Source organism: Oncorhynchus nerka, linkage group LG15, assembly GCF_034236695.1.
Source record: "Oncorhynchus nerka isolate Pitt River linkage group LG15, Oner_Uvic_2.0, whole genome shotgun sequence".
NCBI classification, from domain to species: domain Eukaryota; kingdom Metazoa; phylum Chordata; class Actinopteri; order Salmoniformes; family Salmonidae; genus Oncorhynchus; species Oncorhynchus nerka.
In genome coordinates, this window is record NC_088410.1 from 91149128 (window position 1) to 91172363 (window position 23236).

The following is a 23236-nucleotide window of genomic DNA, read 5'->3' on the forward strand; positions in this document are numbered from 1 at the left end:
ATTCTTTATTAACATTGTGTGTCATTATATTTCGCCTCTTGTAGCCTTCTAGCATAAAAATAAGGAGCATTTCTCAATCCCACCAAATGGTCTTATACACTACCATGACATTGACAATATGAATTGCAAGGGCATCCAGTAAATAAACCATATGCTAGGCCATGATCGAATTTAATATTTTCTCCATCTCTCTAGATGGCCGGCACCAAGCGGCACCAACACCCACCCCCCTCTTTTGTCCATTCGGATTGGTGAGCACAGAGGTCCGCCGGCGCATGTGACTTCACATAAAGTAGTATTCAGAGAGAGCGGAGCAGAGAATACACTCGCTGCTAATAACCAGATAGCCGATTGTATTGGAGCTGAGCGCACCGTCAATGAGTTCGGGACAGTTCGGTTCATTTCATTATTTTCCTATTTTGAAAACCATTCTACCAAACAAACGTTTTGGCAAAGAAGACTGGATTTTACGCGAAAGCTTGCATGTGAAAAGAAGCTGAAAATCACAATTGAATGAGAGGAGAATGGGTCATTTTTAAGATGATTAATAGTTCGGGCAATGCGTTACGGTTATTATTTTCATTCCCTGACAGCTTTAACCGTTGATGACACCAGCCTCAGATATTTTATTTTTCAACTTTCTACTCTGACTAATGATGACGACTAGTGGTGATGCGAGCTGAATTGGGAAACTGTGGACAAGGACCTCCGGCGCCAGTTTGACTCAATCACACTTTTACTGGACAAAGTGTTCTTCCTAATTTTTAGGGAGTGGTTCACCAAGGTAACCGACTTTCACTGACACCACAGGACGCATGATGTGTCCAAAACAAAGTCCATATTATGCTCAGTAAAGCAGTCTCCAAAAGGACTGCACAACCTTAGTGCAATGATATCTAGGGCAATATCCTCCTAGGACGGATCGAATAAGACAGAACGCCATGCGTAAACAAGAGTTCCAGTGGCTCCCCGAATTCCATAAAGGAATACTAGAACTTCTCCATCCTGGCTTTCTAAAGTACTAACAGAACCAGACAACCGGGCCGCCAGGCTACCGACAGGATGCCGTCTGGTCTGCCGCCTGCCCAAGCCCTCTACATCGGGATGGAGGTGATTATCGCCGTGTCCTCTGTGATCGGGAACGTGATGGTGGTCTGGGCGGTACGGATAAACCGTTCTCTGCGGGACACCACCTTCTGTTTCATAGTGTCTCTGGCTTTGGCGGATATTGCGGTGGGGGCTTTGGTCATCCCGTTGGCCATCACCATCAGCATCGGGCTCAAAACGCACTTCTACAGCTGCCTGCTGGTCGCATGCACCGTGCTGGTGCTCACGCAGAGTTCCATCCTCGCCCTGCTGGCCATCGCTATCGACCGTTACCTGAGAGTCAAAATACCCATGAGGTAAAAAATGAGAGAAAGAAAAGGGATAGCCTTTATATTGTGCTTTTCTTTTTGTCTCTGTTTGAAAGCTTTCGTTTTCCAAGGTCACCGGGTTTAACATCTGTCTCGTTTGTTTGTTGGCAATGGCATCTGAGCTATTTTGTTATTTTGTTGCCGTGATTTCCTGAATAGGCTATTTATTATAGCTTAAACAATACATCCTATTGACAGTTTTGCCAGACAGGCACAGTCAGCTCTCTGAAAGAGATACTAACACAGAGATACTTCACCCACAGACAGACCATACAGACATTGTTATGTTCAATACATAGCCAGTCTCAGTTGAGGTCAAGTCCATGTTCATCATAGTCAAGGTGAGATGTGTGTAGCATACCTGATCTATTTGCTTTTGAGGGAATTTCATAGCCGTTGAATTCCACACCAGTTTTGAGGTATGCTCTCCTAATGAGAGTTAAAACCTTACCATGTGTTGACCACCTAGTCATAGACTAGGCGCAACATAGTAAACGTAAATACAGGACACTCAAATTAGTATTATACTGTATGTTAAGTTTGGTATGGCTACACAATACAAAAGGTTACTTATGGGTGGTTAGTTGGGGTGAATGGGGAAGCATATAACGTGAACGTCTAGCAACCTGAAGGTTGCGTGTTCAAATCTCATCACGGGAAACTTTAGCATTTTTCCTAATTAGCAACTTTGCAACTACTTACTACTTTTGAGCTATTTTGCATGTTAGCTAACCGTTCCCCTAACCTTAACACTTTATCCTAACTCCTAATCCAAACCTTAACCATAACCTTAAACCATAGCCTAGCGCTAGCCACCTAGCTAACGTTAGCCACAATAAATTGGAAATCGTAACATATCATAGTTTTTAAAATTTGTAAAATATAATATTAATTCGTAAAACATCATAAGAAATGGATAATCCACAAATAAATATATACAGTTCATTCGGAAAGTTTTCAGACCCCTTCCCTTTTTCCACATTTTGTTACATTACAGCCTTATTCTTAAATGGATTACATAAATGTTTTTCTCATCAATCTACACACAATACCCCATAATGACATCACAATACACCATAATGACATCACAATACCCCATAATGACATCACAATAACCCATAATGACAAAGCGAAAACTGTTTTTAGAAATAAGTATTTAGACTCTTTGCTATCAGACTCGAAATTGTGCTCAGGTCCATCCTGTTTTCAGTGATCATCCTTGAGATGTTTGTATACAACTTGATTGGAGTCCACCTGTGGTAAATTCAATTGATTAGACATGATTTGGAAAGGCACACACCTGTTCTGTATAAGGTCCCACAGTTGACAGTGCATGTCAGAGCAAAAATCCAAGCCATGAGGTCGAAGGAATTGTCAAGAAGAGCTCTGAGACAGGATTGTGTTGAGGCACAGATCTGGGGAATGGTACCAAAAATGTCTGCAGCATTTAAGGTCCCCAAGAACACAGTGGCCTACATCATTCTAAAATGGAAGATGTTTGGAACCACCAAGTCTCTTTCTAGAGCTCGCCACCCAACCAAACTGACCAATCAGGAGAGAAAGGCCAGCGAGCTGACCAAGAACGTGATGGTCACTCTGGCAGAGCTCCAGAGTTCGTCTGTGGAGATGGAAGAACCTTCCAGAAGGACAACCATCTCTGCATCACTCCACCAATTAGGCCTTTATGGTAGAGATGGACCATTGCTCAGTAAAAGGCACATGACAGCCTGCTTGGAGTTTTCCAAAAGGCACCTAAAGACTTTCAGACCATGAGAAACAAGATTATCTTGTCTGATGAACTCAAGATTGAACTCTTTGGCCTGAATGCCAAGTGTCACATCAGGAGGAAATGTGTCACCATCCCTTTGGTGAAGCATGGTGGTGGCAGCATCATGCTGTGAAGATGTTTTTCAGGGACTGGGAGATTAGTCAGGATCGAAGCGAAGATGAACAGAGCAAAGTACAGAGAGATCCTTGATGAAAACCTGCTCCAGGGAGCTCAGACTGGGGCGAAGGTTCACCTTCCAACAGCACACAACCAAGACAATGCAGGAGTGGCTTCGGGACAAGTCTCTGAATGTCCTTGAGTGGCCCAGCCTTGAACCCGATTTAACATCTCTGGGGAGATCTGAAAATAGCTGTGCAACGACGCTCCCCATCCAACCTGACAGAGCTTGAGCTGATTTTTTTAAAATTTTATTTAACCAGGCAAGTCAGTTAAGAACACATTCTTATTTTCAATGACGGCCTGGGAACAGTGGGTTAACTGCCTGTTCAGGGGCAGAATGACAGATTTGTACCTTGTCAGCTCGGGGGTTTGAACTTGCAACCTTCCGGTTACTAGTCCAACGCTCTAACCACTAGGCTACCCTGCCGCCCCCTTGAGCGGATCTACAGAGAAGAATGGGAGAAACACCCCAAATACAGATGTGCCAAGCTTGTAGCGTCATACCCAAGAAGACTCGAGGCTGTAATCGCTGCCAAAGGTGCTTCAACAAAGTACTGAATAAAGGGTCTGAATACTTATGTAGATGTATTATTTCAGTTTTTTGTCTTTAATAAATTTGCATGTCATGTCATTATGGGGTATTGGGATGTCATTATGGGGTAGTGTGATGTCATTATGGGGTATTGTGATGTCATTATGGGGTATTGTGATGTCATTATGGGGTATTGTGTGTAGATTGATGAGGGGAAAAAAACGATTGAATCAATGTTAGAATAAGGCTGTAACGTAACAAAATGTGGAAAAAGTCAAGGGGTCTGAATACAATCCTGTACCAAACATATCATACTAATTGGAGTGTCCCGGATGTACATGTACTATTGTTACTTCTACCCGAGTCCAGGTTGCTCACACATGTCCAATAGCTTACATGTGTAGAAGTAACAGTCAGACAAAATAAGAAATTCATTCAATTATCACGACACGTTCCATTTTTATTTATCTCTTAGGCTACATGTAGGTGTTAGCAAGTCAGAATGTCCAGAACTCAATGGCCTCAGTGGCTTAGTTTGATAGGTTTAAGAAGGTTTTTTATTTCACCTTTATTTAACCAGGTAGGCAAGTTGAGAACAAGTTCTCATTTACAACTGCGACCTGGCCAAGATAATTTGATTTGAGTTTGACTGAATATTGAGGAAGATTCAATAGAGGAGAATTTGGGGAGAAGTTATTTTCTTAGTTGGTTTTCCAGGTTCGGGGGGAGATTAAATGGAATGTCTTGCTCACTTGAACGAGCAATAAATCAGACGCTGCAATCAACATAAGATTGTTTTGACAAGCTACATTTTTACAGAGCACTGAGCATTCATCTCAGACAGTAGCAGTAGGAAATAACCAGTAGGAAAGAAAATACACAGAAAATATAGATTTACACATCTTGTAAATCTTAATCAATGTGTTTGGAGAAATATGAGAGGTTTAGAGATATGATAGAGATATGATCGAGAAATGATAGAGAAATGATAGATATGATAGGTAAATGATAGAGAAATTATAGATATGATAGCGATATGATATATATATGATAGAGATATGATAGCGATATATGATAGCGATATGATTGAGATAGAATAGAGATATGATAGAGATATGATAGAGATATGATAGAGAAATGATAAAGATATGATAGAGATATGATAGATATGATAGAGATATGATAGATATGATAGAGAAATGATAAAGATATGATAGATATGATAGAGAAATGATAAAGATATGATAGATATGATAGAGATAGAGATATGATAGATATGATAGAGAAATGATAGAGATATGAAAGATATGATAGATATGATAGAGAAATGATAAAGATATGATAGATATGATAGAGAAATGATAAAGATATGATATAGAAATGATAGAGAAATGATAGAGATATGATAGATATGATAGAGAAATGATAAAGATATGATAGAGATATGATAGATATGATAGAGAAATTATAAAGATATGATAGAGATATGATAGATATGATAGAGAAATGATAAAGATATGATAGAGATATGATAGAGAAATGATAGAGATATGATAGATATGATAGAGAAATGATAAAGATATGATAGAGATATGATAGATATGATAGAGAAATGATAAAGATATGATAGATATGATAGAGAAATGATAAAGATATGATAGAAATATGATAGAAATATGATAAAGATATGATAAAGATATGATAAAGATATGATAGAGATATGATAAAGATATGATAGATATGATAGATATGATAGCGATATGATTGAGATAGAATAGAGATATGATAGAGATATGATAGATATGATAGAGAAATGATAAAGATATGATAGATATGATAGAGATATGATAAAGATATGATAGAGATATGATAAAGATATGATAGAGATATGATAAAGATATGATAGAGATATGATAGATATGATAGAGAAATGATAGATATGATAGAGATATGATAGATATGATAGATATGATAGAGATATGATAAAGATATGATAGATATGATAGATATGATAGATATGATAGAGAAATGATAGAGATATGATAGATATGATAGAGATATGATAAAGATATGATAGATATGATAGAGATATGATAAAGATATGATAGATATGATAGAGAAATGATAAAGATATGATAGATATGATAGAGATATGATAAAGATATGATAGAGAAATGATAAAGATATGATAGAGATATGATAAAGATATGATAGATATGATAGAGATATGATAAAGATATGATAGAGAAATGATAAAGATATTATAGAGATATGATATAGAAAAAACATACCACACACACTGGCATTCTTGTTCACTCGAGAATACTTAACGAACTGCCTCGTGCCAGAAACATTGGTATAAGTTACCCATTCATCCCCACGGGGCAAAAAAAATAGTTAAATCAACGTTGTTTGCACGTCATTTCAAACCAAAAAATCTGTGAATGTTGAATCAATGTGGGGAAATTATTGGATTTGAAAAAAGTAATCAACGTAAGGGCATTTCATATACATCTTAACCGAAATCCAATGACATGGTGACATGTGTTGTTGATTTCACGTTGAATTCACGTTAGTTGACAACTCAACCAAATGTAAATCAAAACTAGACGTTGAACAGACGTTTGTGCTGAGTGGGATGCATTATAGATCAGGCAAGTACATCAGTATATTGGTATATAGTCAGTATAGATGATCTTTTATAACATCACCAATAACCTGGCTGCATTTGAGATCCTTTACAACAACAACAAAAAAGATGATTTGCAAAGCATGTCTGTAAAAGGAAGCTACAGTTCATTTGCCATTGAACGAATAATTGATCAATGTGATTATTGTGGTTGTTTGGCTGATCTGAACATGTCATGTCTCAGGCTGCCACATTGCCCGGGACTCTGAATTTAACATAGGATGCATCCCAAATGACATCCTATTCCTTATGGGTCCTGGTCAAAAGTAGTCAATTATAATGGGGAATAGGGTGCCATTTGGGCCACTCCTCATTTATTAGAGGAGTTGATAGTGAAAGGGACCATTTAGTCAACAAAGGTTGCCAGAAACATTTCCCTGCATATGAATGCACAGGGAAACATTAAACGTACAGATCAATGAAAGGAATTATTGAAGAGCTATTCCAGAAGCAACGTCTACTGGATCATTTATACACACTTAAGGAAGATAGCCTAAGCACTCATTGACCGACTGCTTCTTAGGAGATTGATGGTCTGTGAATGTGTGTGTGTGTGTGTGTCCTCAGTGACATTATGAGACTGGTGTGTGTGTGCGTGTGAATACGCACATACTGTATGTGTATGCGCTTGCGTATGTGTCTATGTTTGCGCCTGTGTGTGTGTGACATTGAGTGGCAGCGAGTGTTTTATATCCTAGCAGCCCTGTGGCAGATTACTCAGTGGTTTCTCCTTCCAGCTTCCTGTGAGAGACCATTTATCCTCAGAAGTGGATGCATCACACCACCCACTGTGTGTGTGTGTGTGTGTGTGTGTGTGTGTGAGTGAGAGAGAGAGAGAAAGAAAAAGCGAGAGGGAGGGAGAGTACGTGAGAGAGAGGGAGAATGTGTGAGAGAGAGAGCAAATGTGTGAAAGAGAGAGAGAGGGAGAGGAGAGAGTGTGTGAGAGAGAATGTGTGTCTGTGTGTGTGAGAGAGAGAGCGAGAGAGAGGGAGCGAGAGAGAATGTGTGTGTGTGTGTGTCTGTGAGAGAGAGAGAGAGAGGGAGTGAGAGAGAATGTGTGTGTGTGTGAGAGAGAGAGAGAGAGAGAGAGAGAGACTTCACAAAATGGGACAAACACCAAATTGAGACTGCACGCAGAATTCTGCAAAAATATCCTCCGTGTACAACGTAAAACACCAAATAATGCATGCAGAGCAGAATTAGGCCGATACCCACTAATTATCAAAATCCAGAAAAGAGCCGTTAAATTCTACAACCACCTAAAAGGAAGCGATTCACAAACCTTCCATAACAAAGCCATCACCTACAGAGAGATGAACCTGGAGAAGAGTCCCCTAAGCAAGCTGGTCCTGGGGCTCTGTTCACAAACACAAACACACCCTACAGAGCCCCAGGACAACAGCACAATTAGACCCAACCAAATCATGAGAAAACAAAAAGATAATTACTTAACACATTGGAAAGAATTAACAAAAAAACAGAGGAAACTAAAATGCTATTTGGCCCTACACAGAGAGTACACAGCGGCAGAATACCTGACCACTGTGACTGACCCAAAATTAAGGAAAGCTTTGACTATGTACAGACTCAGTGAGCATAGCCTTGCTATTGAGAAAGGCCGCCGTAGGCAGACATGGCTCTCAAGAGAAGACAGGCTATGTGCTCACTGCCCACAAAATGAGGTGGAAACTGAGCTGCACTTCCTAACCTCCTGCCCAATGTATGACCATATTAGAGAGACATATTTCCCCCAGATTACACAGATCCACAAAGAATTCGAAAACAAATCCAATTTTGAAAAACTCCCATATCTTTTGGGTGAAATTCCACAGTGTGCCATCACAGCAGCAAGATTTGTGACCTGTTGCCACGAGAAAAGGGCAACCAGTGAAGAACAAACACCATTGTAAATACAACCCATATTTATGCTTATTCATTTTATCTTGTGTCCTTTAACTATTTGTACATTGTATATATATATATATAATATGACATTTGTAATGTCTTTACTGTTTTGAAACTTCTGTATGTGTAATGTTTACTGTTAATTTTTGTTGTTTTTCACTTTATATATTCACTTTGTATGTTGTCTACCTCACTTGCTTTGGCAATGTTAACACATGTTTCCCATGCCAATAAAGCCCTTGAATTGAAATTGAATTGAAAATTGAGAGAGAATGTGTGGGAGAGAAAGAGACAGACAGAGAGAGAGAGAGAATGTGTGAGAGAGAAAGAGACAGAGAGAGAGAGAGAGAGAGAGAGAGAGAGAATGTGTGAGAGAGAAAGAGACAGAGACAGAGAGAGGGAATGAGATTGGAAGGGGAGAGAATGTGTAGAGAGAGTCAGTAGGGTTGGCAAAGAGACAGCAAAGGAGTATGTGTTTCTGTGAGTGTGTGTTAAAGATGTGTGGGTATATGTAGGTTTGTCTTGAGATTATTTACTTGTTGTCTGAGGGTGTGTGTTGTACTTTCACACCTCAGAGAAGCAACTCCTTCAGCAAACTCACACTAACCAAAGATATATATGTCTAACAGCAATGCTTCCTCTGCTCTGGTGTGTGAGCAGAGCACATCAGTTCATTCCTCTTGTATCGTGACTCAGCGATGACCTTCAAAAGGAGGAAAGAATCCCAGATTTGAATCATAAACTTGGATGTAATTCAGAAGTTTGACGGAGTTGTAGACAGTCTAGTGAGGTACCGACATACTGTACCATGGATTGCAGAACACGGTGGACACAAGCCAATGGCAGTGATTATTTTCTCGGAACATTAGTCAGTCAGCCAAGATTTGGAGCTTGTTGGATATACTCTCATATCCAGCAGCGGGGCGTGGATCAAAAAGCACAAGTAGCACAAGCACATCCATGCAAAAAGCACAAGTAGCACAAGCACATCCATGCAAAAAGCACAAGTAGCACAAGCACATCCATGCAAAAAGCACAAGTAGCACAAGCACATCCATGCAAAAAGCACAAGTAGCACAAGCACATCCATGCAAAAAGCACAAGCACATCCATGCAAAAAGCACAAGCACATCCATGCAAAAAGCAAAAGCACAAGCACATCCATGCAAAAAGCACAAGCACATCCATGCAAAAAGCACAAGCACATCCATGCAAAAAGCACAAGCACATCCATGCAAAAAGCACAAGCATATCCATGGCTAATTTAGGAAATTGTCCATTTTAGCTAGCTAGCCACCGGAGGACAACACAAGGAGATGCAACAGTTTAAGTTGTTTCTGTCGATAACGTATGATCTTAATGTGATTTGATAGGAGTGACGCCAAAATCCAAGCTGGCTTCCCTTTACACTTTTTTTGCTGCGCCAGGACCATTCACAGATGAGCTCACTCAGTTTAGCTCAATGCTGATTAGCAAATTTGTATACTTTTTTTTTAATCAAGGGAGGTCAAAGGGTACTTGGCTTGCCTTGCATTCAATGGTACTGGCGGCAACAATGGCATACTCGTTTGGACCAGACAGCATTAGATAGATGGTCTACACGTAGATCTACACAGATCATGTAAATGGGAACTAAAATATCATGTAAATGGGAACTAAAATATCATGTAAATGGGAACTAAAATATCATGTAAATGGGAACTAAAATATCATGTAAATGGGAACAAGAAAATGATGTAATGGGAACTAAAAGAGGTACAGCTCGGTCAGTATACACTAACACCTCACCCATTTTTTGTCTCCTGTCTCCATAGCTACAAGCGCGTGGTGACTCCACGGCGCGCGGGTACGGCGGTAGTGGTGTGTTGGATGGTTGCCATCGTGGTCGGCTTGACGCCCATGCTGGGCTGGAACAACCTGCAGCGTCTCCGTGACAACGGATCCCTGGTGACCCCTGACCTCTTAGTGACGTGTCAGTTTGAGACCGTCATCAGCATGGACTACATGGTTTACTTCAACTTCTTCGGTTGGGTGCTGCCGCCCCTCATCCTCATGCTGCTCATCTATGCTGAGATCTTTTACATGATCCACCGGCAGCTCAACAAGAAGGTGACTGTCTACAATCTACAATAAATAGCCCTGTTAAAGATGACGCTCATTAAGTTAAAACAATGGTGATGGCAACGTCCAGTCTGGTTTAACCAGGCTATAGAATCAGATGATCCACTGGCAGCTTGACAAGGAGCATAGCCTGGTCCCAGATCTGTTTGTTCGATCTTGACAACTCCTAGGGTCATTGTCACATGGCATTAACTAAAGGAGTTGAAAAGACAGCACAAACAGACCTGGGTCCAGGATGAAGGTCACTATGAAGGTCACTTGTCTAGACTAGACTAGAGTCAGATGAATAGGACAGAATTAACTGAGTGTGTTTGATAAGCATAGCAGAGAGGTAGAAGGAGGTGGAGGGCATTAGAGGGAGGTGGAGGGACTTGGAGGGAGGTGGGGGAGGTAGAGGGAGGTGGAGGGAGGTAGAGGGAGGTAGAGGGGGAGGGAGGTGGAGGGAGGTGGAGGGAGATAGAGGGAGGTGGAGGGAGGTAGAGGGAGGTAGAGGGAGGTGGAGGGAGGTAGAGGGAGGTGATGGGAGATAGAAGGAGGTGGAGGGCATTAGAGGGAGGTGGAGGGAGGAAGAGGGAGGTAGAAGGAGGTGGAGGGCATTAGAGGGAGGTGGAGGGCATTAGAGGGAGGTGGAGGGAGGTAGAGGGAGGTGGAGGGAGGTAGAGGGAGGTGGAGGAGGTGGAGGGGAGGTGGAGGGAGGAGGGAGGAAGAGGGAGGTGGAGGGAGGTGGAGGGCAAGAGGGAGGTGGAGGGCATTAGAGGGGGAGGTGGAGGGCATTAGAGGGAGGTGGAGGGATTAGAGGAGGTGGAGGGAGGTAGAGGGAGGTGGACGGAGGTGGAGGGCATTAGAGGGAGGTGGAGGGACTTGGAGCGAGGTAGAGGGAGGGAGGTAGAAGGAGGTGGAGGGCATTAGAGGGAGGTGGAGGGACTTGGAGCGAGGTAGAGGGAGGGAGGTAGAAGGAGGTGGAGGGCATTAGAGCGAGGTGGAGGGAGGTAGAGGGAGGTGGAGGGCATTAAAGGGAGGTGGAGGGCATTAGAGGGAGGTGGCGGGCATTAGGGCAAGGTGGAGGGAGGTAGAGGGAGGTGGAGGGAGGTGAAGGGCATTAGAGGGAGGTAGAGGGAGGTGGAGGGCATTAGAGGGAGGTGGAGGGAGGTGGAGGGCATTAGAGGGTGGTGGAGGGAGGTAGAGGGAGGTGGAGGGCATTAGAGGGAGGTGGAGGGAGGTGGAGGGCATTAGAGGGTGGTGGAGGGAGGTAGAGGGAGGTGGAGGGCATTAGAGGGAGGTAGAGGGAGGTGGAGGGCATTAGAGGGTGGTGGAGGGAGGTAGAGGGAGGTGGAGGGCATTAGAGGGAGGTGGAGGGAGGGAGAGGGAGGTGGAGGGCATTAGAGGGTGGTGGAGGGAGGTAGAGGGAGGTGGAGGGCATTAGAGGGTGGTGGAGGGAGGTAGAGGGAGGTGGAGGGCATTAGAGGGAGGTGGAGGGAGGTAGAGGGAGGTGGAGGGCATTAGAGGGAGGTAGAGGGAGGTGAAGGGCATTAGAGGGAGGTGGAGGGAGGTGGAGGGCATTAGGGGGTGGTGGAGGGAGGTAGAGGGAGGTGGAGGGCATTAGAGGGTGGTGGAGGGAGGTAGAGGGAGGTGGAGGGCATTAGAGGGAGATAGAGGGAGGTGGAGGGCATTAGAGGGTGGTGGAGGGAGGTAGAGGGAGGTGAAGGGCATTAGAGGGTGGTGGAGTGAGTTAGAGGGAGTTGATGGAGGGAGGAAGGTGAAGGCAGGTAGAGGGAGGTGGAAGGAAGTGGAGGAGTTTACATTTGATGTAGAAATCGGCAGTCCTGTGGCACACACCAGAAAGGTAACAGAACAGGTTATCCCCTCAGGGCTGACAGCATAGACAGACATTATTGAGCAGAGGTGCTGATTGTCAGCTGAAATTACAGGTTTTTAAATCAAGTGGCAACTCACTCCACCCAGGACACACTGCTGTGCAAATGAAACACACTTAGAATACAATACAATGGAATAGAATAACTTCGTTTTTACCAGAGATAACATTGGTTAACTTGTAAGAATGCATTACAGAAATGTATAATGCTCTAAGGTTTTCCGAAAGACCAACCTCTGAATCTGAAGTCTAAATCGCCTTCCTCTTCTCGATCCTATCCCAGGTGACGGCGAGCCACACGGACCCAAGCCGTTACTATGGGAAGGAACTTAAACTAGCCAAGTCCCTGGCCCTGGTCCTCTTCCTGTTTGCCATCAGCTGGCTTCCTCTACACATCCTCAACTGTATCACGCTGTTCTGTCCGGACTGTAAAAAGCCCATATTCCTTATCTACATCGCCATCCTGCTCACCCACGGCAACTCTGCCGTCAACCCAATCGTCTACGCATTCCGCATCAAGAAATTCCGGAATGCGTTCCGTAAGATCTGGGAGCAGTATGTGCTGTGTAGGGACCCGGTGGGCAAGCTGCCCCAGAGAGGAAGTCAGAGGGGCCAGAGTGGAGTGGAGAGGAGGCTGAGGGCGAATGATGACGACGATGACGTCTGATCTGGTGATGAAGAGGTCGGGATGTGAAGACACTGGATTATTAGTTCAGACGGATGTACATGAGAACGGTTTCTATGTTGATTTGCCTGCTGGTTAGAGAAAGATGTGGAGGTGGTGGGAGGGACCCTAACCTCAGTTTGACCCCACACAGTGAGGGCGTTCTTGAAAGGAATGTTACAGACTGAGTGTTGAACTGTTACCTCACACAAGGTGGACTGGATTGGCTGAACTATCCACCGGTGACTAGGTTCTGACACCATTGGTTATCTGATCTCTCTTCATTCTAGAATGCAGCAGAATGTCGTCACTCCTATATGACATTATCTGACATGACGTAAGACAATGCAACTAAACAGAACAATGGCGTCATCAGGTCACCATGGTGATTAGGATTCCGAATGAAAAGGAATGGCGGAACTACTAACAATGACTAACCATCTCCTATTGGCTTAGGGAACAATCATGTCATATGGGCCAAAGGGCTTCCAGAAGGTACCGATAGGAACTTTTTGAACTCAATCACTAAGTGTTCGTTAGTAGCACATAATGAACACTGCGCTACTTTTAAACATGACCCACATAGTCTCTGGTCAAAAGTAGTGCACTATTAGGGTGCCACTTTAGATGCATCCTATGACTACAGTATCAGTATCAGATGGTTGGAGGGCAGGGCTTCTCCATCTGTGAACTTTGAACTGAACTAAAAACACATGGCCTTTCTATACGGACAACCTCACATGATCGCAAAGCTAAATCTCTCTCTCATTCTGTATAAGGAAGAGAAAAAGCTCATTCCTCCGTTACTGAAATGTTATATTCCATAACCTTACGCACCACAGGGCACTGTGGGTCAGAAGCCGAGCCATATAGGCCTACTTTATATACATATACAGCTCTGGACAGAAGGACAAAAAGAGGGTTGTTTTGAAATTAAGAATTCATTTCCAAAAATGCGATATCCACCAATTTTTCACAGTTGTGTTTTTTCATCTGAAATGATTGCTTATGGGTACCTTCATGTGTCTGTGTGTGTTTGTGTGTGTGTGTGTGTAACATCAGATGTTTAATTCATAGATTTTAGATGTGAATTAAATTGTGTTTTTTTTCAAAACACTATATATCCATTGTTTAGCTGGAATGGAATGTTTGTATCCTGTATATTTGACTGTGACATGTGGTTGTCTCGCCTAATTAGCTTAATATGAATGCACTAACTGTAAATCACTCTGGAGCATCTGCAAAATAATAAAAATATCTCATGTAAATGTTTTACATACAGATCTCATATTACTGTATGAATTATAAAAATGATGTATAATTTGTATAGTGCTTTATTAAAAATGTAGTTATTAGTTACATTAGAATGTGTAAAACCTATCAGTACCACTTATTTCTCTGAGAGTGAGGCAGATATATAGCATTTTGCAAAAAAAGTGTATTTTTTTGTCTCAACCATGATTAGTGAGAAAAAAGTGAGAGAAAAAAACTCTAAGTAATTTAAACAATAAAAGACAGATATATAGTGTTTTGGAAATAAACTCTTCTCTAGCCTGCACTCACTTTTCTATTTCGCTTCAGATATTGTAATATGTGACGTTTAATATTTATTTCACCATTATTTTTATTCATTTATTTTTACCGGTATTCAATTGTTTTAGTAACTACTATCTTGTCTCATCGCTACAACTCCCGTATGGGCTCGGGAGAGACGAAGGTTGAAAGTCAATCTTCCTCCGATACACAACCCAACCAAGCCGCGCTGTGTTGCGCATCCAACCCGGAAGCACGCACTGCGCCCGGCCCGCCACAGGAGTCGCTGGTGCGCGATGAGACAAGGACATCCCTACCGGCCAAGCCCTCCCTAACCCGGACGACGCTAGGCCAATTGTGCATCGCCCCACGGACCTCCCGGTCGCGGCCAGTTACGACAGAGCCTGGGCGCGAACCCAGAGTCTCTGATGGCACAGTACAGCGCCCTTAACCACTGCGCCACCCGGGAGGCTATTTCACCAAGATAAAACGGTTTGACACGTACAACGACACAGAGTTACACATGGAGTAAAACAAACATACAGTTAATAATACAGTATAAACAAGTCTATATACAATGTGAGCAAATGAGGTGAGATAAGGGAGGTAAAGGCAAAAAGGCCATGGTGGCAAAGTAAATACAATATAGCAAGTAAAACACTGGAATGGTAGATTTGCAGTGGAAGAATGTGCAAAGTAGATATAGAAATAATGGTGTGCAAAGGAGCAAAGAGGTAGTTGTTTGGGCTAAATTATAGATGGGCTATGTACAGGTGCAGTAATCTGTGAGCTGCTCTGAGAGCTGGTGCTTATTAAACCTAGTGAGGGAGATAAGTGTTTGCAGTTTCAGAGATTTTTGTAGTTCGTTCCAGTCATTGGCCACAGAGAACTGTAAGAAGAGGAAGAAGGCCAAAGGAAGAATTGGTTTTGGGGGTGACCAGAGAGATATACCTGCTGGAGCGTGTGCTACAGGTGGCTGCTGCTATGGTGACCAGCGAGCTGAGATAAGGGGGGACTTTACCTAGCAGGGTCTTGCAGATGACCTGGAGCCAGTGGATTTGGTATGAAGCGAGGGCCAGCCAACGAGAGCGTACAGGTCGCAGTGGTGGGTAGTATATGGGGCTTTGGTGACAAAATGGATGGCACTGTGATAGACTGCATCCAATTTGTTGAGTAGGGTATTGGAGGCTATTTTGTAAATGACATCGCCGAAGTCGAGGATTGGTAGGATGGTCAGTTTTACAAGGGTATGTTTGGCAGCATGAGTGAAGAATGGTTTGTTGCGAAATAGGAAGCCAATTCTAGATTTAACTTTGGATTGGAGATGTTTGATGTGAGTCTGGAAGGAGAGTTTACAGTCTAACCAGACACCCACATATTCTAAGTCAGAGCCATCCAGAGTAGTGATGGACAGGCGGGCAGGTGCAGGCAGCGATCGGTTGAAGAGCATGCATTTAGTTTTACTTGTATTTAAGAGCAATTGGAGGCCACGGAAGGAGAGTTGTATGGCATTGAAGCTCGTCTGGAGGGTTGTTAACACAGTGTCCAAAGAAGGGCCAAAAGTATACAGAATGGTGTCGTATGTGTAGAGGTGGATCAGAGACCAGCAGCAAGAGCGACATCATTGATGTATACAGAGAAGAGAGTCGGTCCAACAATTGAACCCTGTGGCAGCCCCATAGAGACTGCCAGAGGTCCGGACAACAGGCCCTCCGATTTGACACACTGAACTCTATCAGAGAAGTAGTTGGTGAACCAGGCGAGGAAATTTGAGAAACCAAGGCTATTGAGTCTGCCGATGAGAATGTGGTGATTGACAGAGTCGAAAGCCTTAGCCAGGTCAATGAATACGGCTGCACAGTATTGTTTCTTATCGATGGCGGTTAAGATATCGTTTAGGACCTTGAGCGTGGCACCCATGACCAGCTCTGAAACCAGATTGCATAGTGGAGAAGGTATGGTGGGATTCAAAATGGTCGGTAATCTGTTTGTTGACTTGGCTTTCGAAGACCTTAGAAAAGCAGGGTAGGATAGATATAGGTCTGTAGCAGTTTGGGTCAAGGGTGTCCCCCCTTTGAAGATGGGGATGACCGCAGCTGCTTTCCAATCTTTGGGAATCTCAGACGACACGAAAGAGAGGTTGAACAGGCTAGTAATAGGGGTGGTAACAATTTCGGCAGATAATTTTAGAAAGAAAGGTTCCTGATTGTCTAGCCCGGCTGATTTGTAGGGGCCAGATGTTGCAGCTCTTTCAGAACATCAGCTGACTGGATTTGGGAGAAGGAGAAATGGGAAATGCTTGGGCGAGTTGCTTTGGGGGGTGCAGTGCTGTTGACCGGGGTAGGGGTAGCCAGCCGTAGAAAAATGCTTATTGATATTCTCAATTATAGTGGATTTATCGGTGGTGTCAGTGTTTCCTATCTTCAGTGCAGTGGGCAGCTGGGAGGACGTGTTCCTTTTCTCCATGGACTTTACAGTGTCCCAGAACTTTTTTTCTGCTTGAAAAAGCTAGCCTTTGCTTTTCTAACTGCCTGTGTATATTGGTTTCTAGCTTCCCTGAAAAGTTGATTATCACGGGGGCTGTTCGATGCTAATGTAGAACGCCATAGGGTGTTTTTTTTATTGGTTAAGGGCAGTCAGGTCTGGAGAGAACCAAGGGCTATATCTGTTCCTGATTCTAAATTTCCTGAATGGGGCATGCTTATTTAAGATGGTGAGGAAGGCATTTAAAAAAAATAACCAGGCATCCTCTACTGATGGGATGAGATCACTATCAGCGGTGTATTTAGAGGGCAAGTTGGTTAGGATGATATCTATGAGGGTACCCGTGTTTACGGCTTTGGGGTGGTACCTGGTAGGTTCATTGATAATTTGTGTGAAATTGAGGGCATCAAGCTTAGATTGTAGGATTGCTGGGGTGTTAATCATGTTCCAGTTTAGGTCGCCTAGCAGCACGAGCTCTGAAGATAGATGGGGGGCAATCAGTTCACATATGGAGTCCAGAGCACATCTGGGGGCAGAGGGTGGTCTATGTCAGGTGGCAATGGTTAGGGACTTGTTTTTTAGAGAGTTGTATTTTTAAAAGTAGAAGTTCAAATTGTTTGGGTAGAGACCTGGATAGTAGGACAGAACTCTGCAGGCTATCTTTGCAGTAGATTGCAACACCGCCCCCTTTGGCCGTTCTATCTTGTCTGAAAATGTTGTAGATAGGGATAAATATTTCCGAATTTTTGGTGGTCTTCCTAAGCCAGGATTCAGACACGGCTAGAACATCAGGGTTGGCAGAGTGTGCTAAAGCAGTGAATAAAACAAACTTAGGGAGGAGGCTTCTAATGTTAACATGCATGAAACCAAGGCTGTTACGGTTACAGAAGTCATCAAAAGAGAACACCTGGGGAATAGGAGTGGAGCTAGGCACTGCAGGGCCTGGATTCAGCTCTACATCAGCAGAGAAACAGAGGAGGAGTAGGATAAGGGTACGGCTAAAAGCTATGAGAATTGGTCATCTGGAACAGAGAGTAAAAGGAGGTATCTGGGGGCGATAAAATAGCTTCAAGGTATAATGTACAGACAAAGGTATGGTAGGATGTGAATACAGTGGAGGTAAACCTAGGTATTGAGTGATGATGAGAGAGATATTGTCTCTAGAAATATAATTGAAACCAGGTGATGTCATCGCATGTGTGGGTGGTGGAACTGAAAGGTTGGATAAGGCATAATGAGCAGGGCTAGAGGCTCTACAGTGAAATAAGCCAATAAACACTAACCAGAACAGCAATGGACAAGGCATATTGACATTAAGGAGTGGCATGCTTAGTCGAGTGATCATAAGGGTCCAGTGGGTAGTGAGTTTGGTTGGGGTCACAGCGATTCAGACAGCTAGCCGGGCCATCGGTAGCAAGCTAGCATAGAATGGAGGTCTGTTTTTAGCCACTTCGTGTGTTTCCGTTGGTAGATTAGTGGGGTTCCTTGTGGTAGATCAATCCAATTGGCAAAATAGATATAGTTATAGTGACCCAAGAAAATTGTCCGATAGACCTATTCAGATAGCAGCCGATAAGACAGCTAACAATTAGCGGGCTGCAGATTAGCGTTCAGGTAACGTCGCAACGGAGGGGCCCGTTGGATAACTCCATCGGGCAGATAACGTCGGTAGTCCAGTCGTGAAGGCCCGGTGGGGCTCCGCATCCGCAGTAAAATGGGTCCGGATAGGTGATTGTAGCCCAGGAGTGGCTGATGGAACTCTTCAGCTGGCTAGCTCCAGAATAATTTATGTTTGCTCCGGGATCGACGTAAGCCAATAATCACACGGATAGCAGCTGCGAGATCCAGGTGTAAATGTCCAGAGCTTGCAGTTGAAATCCGGGGATATGGAGAGAAAAAATAGGTCCGGTATGTTCTGGTCTGAGTCGCGTTGTACAAAACTGGTGATAGCTTTTCGAGCTAAAGGATAGCTGATGACCACCAACCGTGGTTAGCTGAATACTAACGTTAGCCAGTAAACAGGCTAGCTTCTGGCTAGTTTCTATTGTGGATTTCAGATTTGACGTAAATAATACTTTTTTCTTTTAATTGGTGAGGCAGGTTGCAGGAGAGTGTTTTGAAGTTGAGTTTTTGGAAAATAAAATATTTTAAAGATATGCGAAGAAAGGAGTACATATATATATATACACGGGACACGAAAAGACGAGTACAAAGGACGTCTGACTGCTAAGTCATCTTGGGTAATAAGTATAATCATAAATATAATGGTAAATGCAGCGATCAGGCTGGTTCAACCAGGCTAGGTTATGAAGGTGAATTGGGACAAAACTCAACTGTTTTGACCAGGTAAAATGTCACCAACCTGATTCAAGTGTCCTCCCTTTTCCATTTATCCAGGCTGCATCACAGACGGCCGAGATTGGGGGTCCCATAGGGCGGCGTACAATTGGCCCAGCGTTGTCCGGGTTTGCCCGGGGTAGGCCGTCATTGTAAATAAGAATTTGTTCATAACTGATTTGCCTAAATAATAAAAAAAATAAAAAAACATTTACAGGAAGGGCATGTCTGGGTGATGCCAAGGTTCCCCTTGCAGGGCTTTCGCCTATAGGGCTACATTTTTATGGAATGGTCTGCCTATCCATGTGAGAGACGTAGACTCGGTCTCAACCTTTAAGTCTTTATTGAAGACTCATCTTGTCAGTAGGTTTTATGATTGAGTGTAGTCTGGCCCAGGAGCGTGAAGGTGAACGGAAAGGCACTGGAGCGACAAATCACCCTTGCTGTCTCTGCCTGGCTGGTTCCCCTCTCTCCACTGGGATTCTCTCCCTCTAACCCTATTACAGGGGCTGAGTCACTGGCTTACTGATGCTCTTCCCTAGAAGGGGTGCATCACTTGAGTGGGTTGAGTCACTGACATGATCTTCCTGTCCGGGTTGGCGCCCCTATTGGGTTTGTGCCGTGGGGGAGATCTTCATGGGCTATACTCGGCCTTGTCTCAGGGTAGTAAGTTGGTGGTTGAAGATATCCCTCTAGTGGTGTGGGGGCTGTGCTTTGGCAAAGTAGATGGAGTTATGTCCTGCCTGGTTGGCCATCTGGGGTATAGTCGGACGGGGCCACTGTGTCTCCCGACCCCTCCTGTCTCAGCCTTCAGTAATTATGCTGGGGGGTCAGTCTGTTATATCTGGAGTATTTCTTCTGTCTTATCCGGTGTCCTGTGTGAATTTAAGTATGCTCCCTCTAATTCCCTCTCTCTTTCTCGAGAGAGAGCCTTAGGACCATGCCTCAGAACTACCTGGCCTGATGACTCCTTGCTGTCCCCAGCCCACCTGGTCGTGCTGTTGCTCCAGTTTCAACTGTTCTGCCTGCGGCTATGGAACCCTGACCTGTTCACCGGACGTGCAACCTTGTCCCGGACTTGCTGTTTTCGACTCTCTCTCTACAGCACCTGCTGTCTCTAACTCTGAAAGCTCGGCTATGAAAAGCAAACTGATATCTACTCCTGAGGTGCTGACCTGTTGCACCCTCTACAATCACTGTGATTATTATTATTTGACACTACTGGTCATCTATGTACGCTTGAACATCTTGACCATGTTGTTATAATCTCCACCCGGCACAGCCAGAAGAGGACTGGCCACCCCTCAGAGCCTTTTATTTTTTATTTCACCTTTATTTAACCAGGTAGGCCAGTCAAGTTCTCATTTACAACTGCGACCTGGCCAAGATAAAGCAAAGCAGTGGGACACAGAGAACAACACAGAGTTACACATGGAGTAAACAATAAACAAGCCAATAACACAATAAACAAGTCAATGACACAGTAGAAAAAAAGAAAGTCTATATACAGTGTGTGCAAAAGGCATGAGGAGGTGGGCAATTAATAGGCCATAGGAGCAAATAATTACAATTTAGCAGAGTGATAAATGAGCAGATGATGATGTGCAAGTAGAGATACTGGTGTGCAAAAGAGCAGAAAAGTAAATAAAATAAAAACAGATGAGGTAGGTAGATTGGGTGGGCTATTTACAGGTGGACTATGTACAGCTGCAGCGATCGGTTAGCTGCTCAGATAGTTGATGTTTAAAGTTGGTGAGGGAAATAAAAGTCTCCAACTTCAGCGATTTTTGCAATTCGTTCCAGCCACTGGCAACAGAGAACTGGAAGGAAAGGCGGCCAAATGAGGTGTTGGCTTTGGGGATGATCAGTGAGATGTACCTGCTGGAACGTGTGCTATGGGTGGGTGTTGTTATTGTGACCAGTGAACTGAGATAAGGCGGAGCTTTACCTAGCATAGACTTATAGATGACCTGGAGACAGTGGTTCTGGCGACGAATATGTAGCGAGGGCCAGCCTTGATTTTGGATTGGAGATGTTTAATATGAGTCTGGAAGGAGAGTTTAGAGTCTAACCAGACACCTAGGTATTTATAGTTGTCCACATATTCTAGGTCGGAACCGTCCAGGGTGGTGATGCTAGTCGGGCAGGCGGGTGCGAGCAGCGAACGGTTGAAAAGGATGCATTTGGTTGTACTAGCGTTTAAGAGCAGTTGGAGGCCACGGAAGGAGTGTTGTATGGCATTGAAGCTCGTTTGGAGGTTAGTTAGCACAGTGTCCAAGGGAGTGCCAGAAGTATACCTTGTCTGCGTAGAGGTGGATCAGAGAATCGCCCGCAGCAAGAGCGACATCATTGATATATACAGAGAAAAGAGTCGGCCCGAGAGTTGAACCCTGTGGTACCCCCGTAGAGACTGCCAGAGGACCAGACAACATGCCCTCCGATTTTACACACTGAACTCTGTCTGCAAAGTAGACGGTGAACCAGGCGAGGCAGTCATTAGAAAAACCAAGGCTTTTGAGTCTGCCGATAAGAACATGGTGATTGACAGAGTGGAAAGCCTTGGCCAGGTCGATGAAGACGGCTGCACTCTACTGTCTTTTATCGATGGCGGTTATGATATCGTTTAGTACCTTGAGCGTGGCTGAGGTGCACCCGTGACCAGCTCGGAAACCGGATTTCACAGAAGAGAAGGTACGGTGGGATTCGAACCGGTCAGTGATCTGTTTATTAACTTTACAGATGTAGATTGACTGTAGATCCAGATTGGATTAGATTCAGGCCGGTGACGTTCCTCCTAGTTCACTCTAAAAAAAAATTATAATAAAAGATTTAGAGATGAGTTAACTACCACCATCCATTATTTAGTTTTGCCCTAGACAAAACATAATACACTTGAACTACGAACTAATTTGCTAATGCGATTTGTAGGCTAACGTTAGCTAGCCCGCCTCCTTAGCATTATCAAACGATAACGTTACATAACCAGCAGTATCTCGACAATAAACTTGTATGAGTTTACAACCGAACTAAATTGTAATGCGGTAGATAACGTTAGCTAAAACATTAGCTACCCTGCCTCGCTAGCTAACGTTAGCTTGCCTGTCCCGCTTTATTGAAAATATTGATATATATTTTTTTAAATTATATTTGAAATTACAATACAATAACAAAACAATATATATCAGACATCACTACACTCAGAGTTGGGTAGGTTACTTTTTAAATAATAATCAAAGTAATCCGTTAGTTACTAGTTACCTGTCAAATTGTAATCGGTAACGTTACTTTTGGAAACTCAGTAACTTAATCTAATTACATTCAGTACATTTTTGATTACTTTCCCCTTAAGAGGCATTAGAAGAAGACAAACATCTATTTTACCAATTGAACCTAATGCAGGATAAGTAACCTAATACAGGATAAGTAACCTAATGCAGGATAAGTAAATGTTAATGTTTACATAGCTGGCCATATATGGATGTTACATGTTACTTTATGGGTTGGTTATGTAGGCTTATTTTTAACCCATCGCTTTCTATTACATATAATACGATTAAATGATATCTTTACATTAATATATATCATTTCTAAGTCCAAAAATTGATGTAGCAACTACAGATTGCCCCTTTAAGTCTTTCAAAAGTGTTTGAACATGTGTCCATTCGGCCTATGGATTTATTTATTTTATCAGCATGAATTAGATTGAGCAATAAAAGACCCATTTGTATTCCATAG

At 43.3% G+C, this 23236-nt stretch overlaps 1 protein-coding gene across 1 annotated transcript; it reads left to right on the forward strand.

Annotated features, from left to right (window-relative positions):
* Nucleotides 1-266: 266 nt before the first annotated feature.
* On the forward strand, nt 267-14679 carry LOC115116126 (adenosine receptor A1-like). Its single transcript, XM_029644613.2, has 3 exons — nt 267-1403; nt 10304-10598; nt 12767-14679. Exons 1-3 carry the CDS (start codon nt 1063-1065, stop codon nt 13148-13150), a joined length of 1020 nt encoding a protein of 339 aa, XP_029500473.1. The 5' UTR covers nt 267-1062; the 3' UTR covers nt 13151-14679.
* The last annotated feature ends 8557 nt before the right edge of the window (nt 14680-23236 follow it).